Source organism: Loa loa (genome assembly GCF_000183805.2).
Source record: "Loa loa unplaced genomic scaffold supercont3.130, whole genome shotgun sequence".
Taxonomy (NCBI): Eukaryota; Metazoa; Nematoda; class Chromadorea; order Rhabditida; family Onchocercidae; genus Loa; species Loa loa.
In genome coordinates this window covers 71,649-81,517 of record NW_018108310.1, presented here as the reverse complement: position 1 = coordinate 81,517, position 9,869 = coordinate 71,649, and the positions used below count along the sequence as shown (strand labels likewise).

Below are 9,869 nucleotides of genomic sequence, written 5' to 3'. Positions count from 1 at the left end.
AAATAAATAAATAAATAAATAAATAAATAAATAAATAAATAAATAAATATATAATATATATATATATATATATATATATATATATATATATATATATATATATATATATATACTGATTAAGATCATCAAAGCACAGAGAGATAAAAATCGGCAATGCATTTTTACAGTGATTGAGAAGGCTGTAAGGCTCGAGAAAGTAATTTCCAGAGTTAAAAAACAAAAAGCAACACACAAAACAAATGAACCAAAGAATGCATTTAAATTGAAAAATGCATGTTAAGTGCATGTGCGCATAATGAGTATAGCAATGTGAATGCTTCAACCTGAACAATCAAAATGAATATTGTTGAATTTCAAAAGCTGTAATTTTACTACTTTTTTTTTGTTGTAACAAAGTTAAATTTCATTCAGTTTCATATCTCATTACACATTCGCCAATTGAAATTCATTAAACAATATGTTACTTTCAAAAAAATTATAATGTAAATTTTCGTCAAGCAAAGTGACAATTTTATTCAGTTAACTCATAACTTTTCGAAAAATTTACGCGATATATTTTCATATCCTTCCCAATTATGCCTTAACTTCAGGAAAATTATAACGCTGTTTTATTTCAAACTATAAGTCTCAATTATGTATCAATAGCATTTCCTACCACATTGATACTACAACACTACATATATACGAAAGGCTTGAGCTAAATGCTTCTCGTTCATCTTGATAGCATTCCGATCATCGCAACGATTTTGCTAGCAATCATTCAAAAAGTACCACAGATATGCCTAACTTAATATCTTTTTGTGATTAAATTGAAGGATATAATGCATTGTTAGTTATTTAAATCTTTTTTATCTGATTGTTGATGTCATCACTCGTCATTTTGCGATAATGTTACATAAAATGTAATACTTATTTAACACATTGAAAAGTTGGTTTGCAAGAAAAGCAAAAATTACATTACAATTTTTTTCCTAAATTTATATGAAAGAATAGCCTTATAAAGAGCTAGAAAAATTTTGTAACTGTTTAGAGGCATATTAGTAGGATATAGTGGAGATGGATAGGTATGTTAAAGCTAATTTCATCAAATCCTTGCACAAGATATGACATAAAGTTAAAGACATTTAAATTAAGTGTTCAAAAAGCTCCACTGGAATTTTATGTTAACCAGATGAAAAAAATATTTATCCTGTATGTTGAACAACCAAAATTGCATGATATTTTTATTACGCCTAATAAAATGCAAACTTGATCATATTCTAGACTTGTATTAAAGGTATCATAGACTGTATTGTGCAAATGTCTTCAACACATCTTTTGTTATCTTATATAGTTGCTAATAATGGTACCTAGTAGCAGTTAGGTATGATGTATTATATAAATTGAAATATATTAACTTCAAAAATTGAAATAATTTTCCAAAAACTAATTGCGGTCCATACAGCTATTTTTCTTTATTCACGACAAAAAAACACTCGGAAAAAATTCTCAAGGTATTATGTTAAATCCCAATTCTTAAAAGTTGTGACAATGGAAATTTAAATAAACGATAAACTGCAAATGAAAATTAAAAATTTTTTCCTTGATAATTGTATAATGGAATGCAATGCATTCTGAATCTCTGGTGATCAATTTTTTTTTTTTCTAAGTCAAACTTTAAACGAAAGCATTAAAAAGTAAACTACTGGTAAAGCAATGAAGTAGAATTAACGAAATCTTCATTTTATGAAGTAATGTAAAATTTCATTTCCAGTTTACATCTGTTATTTAGTTGATGGCATACTTAATTAAAAGTTTCTGTTACACGTCCTAACTTTATTTTCTCATTAGAATGAAAATGATTTCTTTGTCAGAAGTGTCAGGAAAAGTCTAATTATATCTGATGATCAGCCTTCTGGCACTTCATTCGCTTTTGCAATGTCACTTTTAATTTAATAGCTTTAAAGGAAAATGGAATTTCTTGGGAATTAAATTGTGTTTGACAAAATGAAAATCAAATTCCTAACATATGCTTGTACAAGCCCAGAGGCTTCTTGCGATGTTGTCAGTTGAAAAAAAAGGGCCAATTTTATTCTCACAGTAATACGCTTTGAAGCATCTATTTTCCTTCAGAAACTCTATCATAAGATGACATTCTTCTCCAATATAAAAATTATTTTATAATAGAATAACTAGAAAAAATCGTTGCTTACCTGAAAAAATTTCAAACGCATACAATTCTTTTGTAATCTCACTTATTTGTAATTCCCTTCTAACACGTGTCACTAATTTTTTTTTAAATTTTTTAATTTCTAATCATTCCATATAGGCGAAGGTTGATTAATACATAAAGTGTAGGCAGTAGTGGTAAAGGAGGAATTATTGTGAGACTAATGAGAAGTTCATAAAGTGAAGAAAAATTAGTACTAATTGATGCTATGAAAAAAGAAAAACTAAGATAATGTCAAAGAAAAAAAAGAAAAAGGAAATCCGAGGATTGCTAAACAATTTCAAAGATTTAGAAATGAGAAATTATTTTCTGAGAAAGGAGATGATGCGAGAGGGAGAGAGAGAGAGAGAGAAAGAAAAGAAAAATAACTGATGAAACCATAAACTGATAGATCATGAACAATAAATGAAGTTAATCAAACTCTAATTGGGATTGGCCGTTGTATCACCTATCAAATTTAAATAATGAGGACATTATTCAAAAGACTGAGAAGTTATGGAAGCTATCTGCCATCACATTTCAGACACATTTCCCTATGCTTCAAATAAGGGATAGCAAAGAAAGAAGATATGGGTAATTTTGCATTCGAAGAAATTTTTATTTAAAAAAAAATAGAGAAAAGGATTTCTAAATATCCAACAGATATGTTTTTTAGAAAATATCTAACAATTTTGATGGCCTAGATATGCTTCAAACAATGAATAATTCATAGAACTCTTTATGAACATATTAAGAGGAAATAAATGTAAGGAGGAAGAAACTAGTCGGGACTATTAATAAATCCCACTATATTATTGACAAATCTTTGCAGGTAAATCATTATTCTGCTTCTTTAATGCAAAATACTGAATTTTCGTCAACGCTTTCCATAAATTTTATATTAGGATATGCTTTCAACGATTTATAAATTATTTAGTCTTTTTTTTTCGTGGAAGTTTGCTTTATAATCATAAACTGAAAGTATTTTCTGGATTTTAGTTGTATTATTAGTTTTCAGAAATTTAAATAGTCGTTTTTGAATGAAATGAGGAATGGTAGCAGTTCGATTTGAATGAACGATTGGATGAGAATATGCTCCAGCATAAAATCCTAATGCTACTGACATACTGTGACATTTTATTGCTTTTTCAATTCAATGTACAATCCAACTGATTCATTTCAAACAATTGCTACAGTGAATTATTTCTTGCACGATTGTAATAAATGGTACTTCTAAATCTTTAATGAACTACAAAAAAGAAATATCTTGAAGTATAACAAATGTTATAAATCAGGTGACAACCAACGTTCTCGTTGTCTATCGAATTCAGTGCTGCATCCTTTTAATGAGTTACAAATATGAAAAATTTAAAGAAAAATTGTAGTATGGGATGAAAATGAGTGGTGAATAAGAAGTAGATGTTGCTAAAGCAATAGATGCAATTAACAAAATACGCTTAATGAAACTACTTTTTGCAATAACAATGTCTCACTTTTTTCCTATCCTTCTTTAAACATTTTTCGAAGTACCATAATTTCTAAAGTGATTTTATTAGTAGATCAAGTGTATAATTATCTAATAAATAATTGTGAATGACTGATAATTTTAACGGAACCTGCTGGCACGTTCTTCAGCCACAGTTATTTACATAAAGCAGCTGAATATTTACAGCATTTGGTAGTAGGAGCAACTGCACCATATTGCTAGACACTTCAGGATAGATAAATAGATGATGAACAGCAGCCATTTCAAAGTATTGCTAGCTTTCAACGCTCTTAATAACTGCTCAATTCAACCACTGTATGTCTTTGTATACTACGACGATTACGTTTGTCAAATTCTTGTCTCGATGATTGTCTTTCTATCTAGCCAATGATTCATTTTTTTCCTTTTCTATAGCTCAAACATTTTCAATTTAATTTTATCATAAAAAATATTTTCGTTGTTTGTTAGCATTTCATTAATTGTGAATTTCAAGTCTTTCTTAGCATTTCATTGGTTGTGAAGTTCAAGTCTTCGTTAAGCTGATCAGCTTACTGCAGAAAAAAAAAGTCATCCCAGGATTGTTTTTTCAAGGAAGTCCAAGAAGAGAATGCATGACAAAAATTATTTTTTATAATTCGATCAATGTTGCTTGGATAATGCAGATTAATAGAAAATTATCGATTTCTCCACTCTAATTTATGCTTTGGGCTTTACCTGCTTTGAATGAGTTATTTAATGAGATTTTAAATTGAATAAAAAATCAGTTTCAGCTTCAATCGGGCTGGGAAATTCATTTCTCTCCTCATGGGGCACTCCACACTGCGGGAGCACTGATGAAAACATCCGGAGCGTTCCGCCGTACCAAAACCAGTATCAAACAATTAACCAATTTCAGTCGCTTTACTTCACTACAAGTTTTATTTTTGTTGAATATCGAAACAAGACTTATTGCAGAAATGCTACCCTCATCATTACATTTCACTTCAAGGTGCAATTTTTTTATTCAAATGCTTCAGCTTGAAAAATCAATATTAATAAGGTTTATTTTCTTGCTAACTATAATAATATCTTTTGCTTTTTCGACAGACATTAGGCATTACGGCTGCTCTGTTCAAAAGTTAAAAAAACTCAGTGTTTTGAACTTTAATTAAAACCTGCTGACCAACTTCTGATTAAAACTGTTCCACTGAATTCGACTATCAAATGCATTGAAATAAATAGTTGAATGGCTGATCAACCATTCATCTCTGTCTGACTCATATTCAACCATGTCTTGCATTCATTATGCTCTCAACAAGATGTCTGAATTAATTCTGGTTTATCCAAATATTAAATTATTGGCGTTAGGAAAAAGGTACTGTTATATCAAAAACCTTTATTTAAACCAAATGAAAATTCTAAAATCTTGATAATTTGTCATATTTAATTAAAAAGATAAATAGTTGTAAGAATTTCCAGGAAAACAGGTATTGATTCTCGAGTACCGAATGGGTCTTTATTATCATTGAGGACATTTTATGCATTTGGAGCTCGTAGTGGACGAACTCCTTTGTTGCAAAGGTAAATATATTTTTTTAAGTCAAAACGAAATTTGGGAAAATAACTTCTTAATCCAAAAACCAATCTCAAGATTTCCAATCAATTTTCTTCCCCGTCTTCCTAATCTAACTAAAGAAATGTGAACTTCCAGCTAAGCGTCATAGATACAAACATACGCTGAAATGTACTGGTGCATTATTAAGTTGTCAAGGCTTAGCTCAGAGTTTATAGCTCCATTAATGAAATCGCGAAAAGTTTTACAACATGATACTTTTGGACGAAGACACCATCAGACGGTATGATTTGGAGGCACAATCCTTGATAGCTCCACATTTTAGGAACATATAGTAACTATTGTAATTAAGAATAACAAGAAGGTTTAGGGGATAACAGAAGGAAGATGTATATATTATACTTGTAATAACAGAAGGAAGATGTAGATATTATACTTGTAATATTTATTCAGGTCCTTATCACATAATCCGCATGGCAATAGTTTATGCACAAAAGCGCTGCAGCAACCTATGGAAAAGAATATCACCATTCAGCGTTCTTCCACGGCATCCTCGATACATAGTCCAAAACGTAGTATAACTTATTATAATCGACACTACATTACGTTATTCTCCGATATTTCCAAACCGTATTCAAGCGCAATTGTCAACATCCACAGATTTTCTGTTGGTTTTTCATCAATTTCATAAATGGGTTCTTTTCATAGGAAATTCTTGTGATCAATTCAATGCAATTAACTTTAACTTCATCCGTATTAGTTGTTATATTTTGTTTCCTTTTGTGGTGTTAGACGTCATTTTTATTCCAGAAATGGGATCGTAAGCAAAATCATCAAATGAGAATAGAAAAAATAATTTCACCGAAAATTTCACGAAAGACTGTGGTCAGTGCAATGCAGAGTCCTGTTAGGTTTTCAGCATTTCAGAACTTTTGCTAAAATTTTTGTTAAATTATAATCGATTTGTTTTCACTAAAAAAAGTTTATCCAACAAGTTCAATAATTTAGGATGATTTAGAATGTTGACCATTTGGGATTTTTGTTTGCTCTATAGATAATTTCTCAAACATTTTTCAAATATTTGCCATAGTTGAAATTTTTTTTTTTTCAAGATTTTCACTTGAATATGTATGAACTGTTAATTCACTAGCATTTTGACCGAAATTTTAAAAAGGATTCAGTTGGAATCTTTTTTATTAACCAAGATTTTACAGTTTGGGTTTCAGATCAATACCCGAAACTCGTGCCATACCGAAAATGACACTGGATCGAAACGGTGTGAGCAACCGGTAAATGTAGTTGCTGTTCCGGAAATTAAAAGTTTGTACATTTGAAAATATTGTGTTTTGCAGGACTCATTTTGATGTTTTCAGCTACCAATTTACGTGAATCGAACTTTCGCTTTCTGCTTTAAAAATCCTATTTGTTTTTTAGAGGACTTATTTTAATATTTTTAGTAATCGATTTTCATTCTGATATTCGAATAGTTTGTAAATTGCAAATATTCATACATGCATAATGCGGTACTGTAATGTGAGAATTTGTCATTAGTCTTATATTTTTTCCAAAATGCAATTAAAATAGTTTCAAGGGTTAAGAAAGTTTTCGAAAGAAAGTTTTCACTTGTCGTCATTGTCTCCATATTTTTCTGGCATCTAAAAAAAGAATTCTAGCCTTTCAAGAACCAAGATTTTTTCAAATACACAAGTGCTGCAAGAAGTCATTAAGCATTATCTCTTTCAGCTGAAACGTCAAAACCTCTGGAGAATTCTGCAGAAATGATTGCTTTACTAGAAAAAAATAAGGTAAGTGGCCATTTGGAATTCTAAATCAGTTTATGATTCAAGTTCGTTTGTAAAATTTATAGATGTCAATTTGAAAGGGGAAAAAAAAAGAAATCGTTGTTACATGATCTGCCATACCCGGGAAAGATATTATTCTTCTTGTCCAGTGAAGGGTTAAGGATGTTAATTTAAACTAATTCAATTTTTTTATGATTCATTTAAGAATGGTCTTTAAATTTATTTAGCAAGAAATTCAAAAGTTAATTAGTAATGTGAAGAGTCACAGGCAAAGCGATTTTAATAACACTGCTTCATGATATCACTTGTCCTTTTTGTGGAAATGTTGAGAACGTTAATAGAATGAATACTTCAGTCGTTGGAGGCGGAAGTGAAACGATTGACTTTAAAGCTTAGGGAAAAAGAACGCTCAGAAAGGGAATTCAAAAGGTTAGTCCATTTTTGGATGCAGTTTTTTGTATGTCATTTCAGACTACAACTTTGTTTTCGCGCTTCTTCATTAACATGTAGTGATTTGTAATACTTCCAGCAATTTGAAGTATTTTCGAACTAACCTATCAATTTGGCAGGTGAACAGATATTTTTTGTGTCGACTAGAACATTACTGTATTTCAACACTTCTCTTTATAGAAAAATATTAGAATATGCAGCAGAAATAAAAGTGTGGAAAAAGAAGTATGAAATGCAAAAACTAACAGCAACCATTGAAATCAGGTCAAAATGCCATCTTCAGTTTTTGATCTAAATATTGAACATTGTTTAGGCTTGCTTATACTTCACACTATTAGTGAAATTAAATCGAATAGTTTGACGACAGACATTAAGAGCGTACGATCGCGATGTCATAAAATGGAATGCTTTGTCGAACGTTGGATTCCCTATCCCTTTAACAAATAAAAAATGATGTATTTTCAATCATATAGAGAGAATCATAAAATTTCCAAATTGATTCTATAAAAAGTGCCGAAGAATTTCAAGGTTTTTTAGAGCATAATAATTACATTATCCTCATAATAGCTAGTGCAAAGGAAGAGGTAGGTGCACAGCATTTTTGCTTTTGTTGAAATATTGTCTGAAAGCCATCTTTTTTTCTCTCTGTTACTGAGCATTTTCCTCTATCTGGCTTCCCTCAGTTATTTGAATTTCTCACCCATTAAATTTCATCTTCGTTTTGCGACAAAGCAAAAAAAAAAAAAAAAATGATGGATAGCCAATTATAAGGACGTAAAAAAATCCGCTATTATTTGGAAAAATATGAAACAGAAATTTGAATTTCGTTCATGCTGAGTATATATATTTAGTGAACCAAAGGGTAATGAAAAGGAAATTAGCGATATTATGGAACAACTGAACAATGCAGCCGAAAAACTAACTCGTTTGGATGCTGTTAAAGATCTCAAACTCTTACAAGTAACATTTTCAAGATTGCATCATTTTCAAAATTTCAACTTCTCCTCAATATAAACTTTGAACTTTGGGTGGTATATTTCGTAAGTTTGTAAATAAACGAAAGGAACCAAAATTAGTTTTAAACTGAAATATTTAATATGGTATCCGTAAAGTCAGCTAAATAATTAAAATTTTTAAATAAGTAATTAGTTGAATGCCTTCGTTGCAGAGCGAGATGGAAACAGCGCTGAAAGAGATTAGTAAATAATTACCATGAAATTACGAAATTGAAATATTGTCACTACCCATTGAACTACCTTTGTAAATTTGTATTTCGGAGTTCACTATGCACTTGCATCTTTTCGATGTGATCTTTCATAACGCTTGAAGTAAAGTGAAGCTTGACTGGACTATGTTTTGGAACCAATCTTTTAATTTCACTTGGTCTTTAAATATTCAGCAGTTATTATCATTATATTATTATTACATTGCGATTACCAATATATTTTATTTGAATATTTCTAATCCCAACTTTCCCTTGAAGTCATCATGGTCGCTTTTATACATTTATCTTCTTTTGAGACTTACTGTCGAAGGAGATGTTATCGATGATTGGTTTTCTGTAAACATAGTAAGTTAATAAACGTCTTTCCTAAGCATTCCAGATAATTTTTTTTTTTTGAAATTTTGATCTATGCCTATCATAATGAAGCCTGAAATACCACCTGTTTTGCGGATAATAAGCAAAGGTACAAATAAATATGGTATGCAAGCAGAATTTCTTTTATTCCCAATGCATATAAAATTTCAAAAGTCTTTTTTGGTATTTACTTTGGATCGAAATTTCATAATAGTTCTCCAGATGCTAATTGTTTTCTGATGATGACGCTAATTTACTTCATACAATCCATTCCAGTTCAGTTTTGAAATTCACTTAAATTAAAAATGAATCGACAAAGTGATTCTTTGAATAGAAAAGAGCACAAAGGTATGATAATAAATTCACACCTTTCAGTATGAACTGTTAAAGAAAAGAAGATGGTAAAAATATTCGGCATGTTCTCCTGTCAATTGTCAAATTATAATACATAAGTCACAATATGTGAGGTTTTCAGCAATTCAAATGCCAAAGAAATAGTGACGTAGCGCATATTTTCTTCGTCTTACAACCAAATAACGAATATTACGAATCATTTATCATGATCTTCTTATCACTATCATTATCATATCAGAGTACTTTTACAAATAAATTAATGCATAATCAATCAAATGAGGATTATTTAGAGCCGAAAAAATTTTGTTGTGATTTCAACTTTTATTATGGCCACGCGTCAATAGCGAGCCAATGTTTTGGAGCTATATATCTTGACTCCTGAACAAAATTCAACAATCAAACGAGGCAATTTGCCTTATTCTTTTACTTTGATTTTTTAATACTTTTATTAACTAAAC

At 30.1% G+C, this 9,869-nt stretch overlaps 1 protein-coding gene across 1 annotated transcript; it reads left to right on the top strand.

Annotated features, from left to right (window-relative positions):
- Window positions 1–4,972: 4,972 nt before the first annotated feature.
- On the top strand, window positions 4,973–8,876 carry LOAG_09710 (hypothetical protein; the record flags this gene model as incomplete). Its single annotated transcript, XM_020447998.1, has 8 exons — window positions 4,973–5,028; window positions 5,133–5,234; window positions 5,680–5,872; window positions 6,453–6,546; window positions 6,970–7,031; window positions 7,384–7,457; window positions 8,330–8,438; window positions 8,647–8,876. The coding sequence occupies 8 exons, from the start codon at window positions 4,973–4,975 to the stop codon at window positions 8,683–8,685; spliced, it is 729 nt and encodes a 242-aa protein (XP_020301822.1). The 3' UTR covers window positions 8,686–8,876.
- Between the last annotated feature and the right edge of the window lie 993 nt (window positions 8,877–9,869).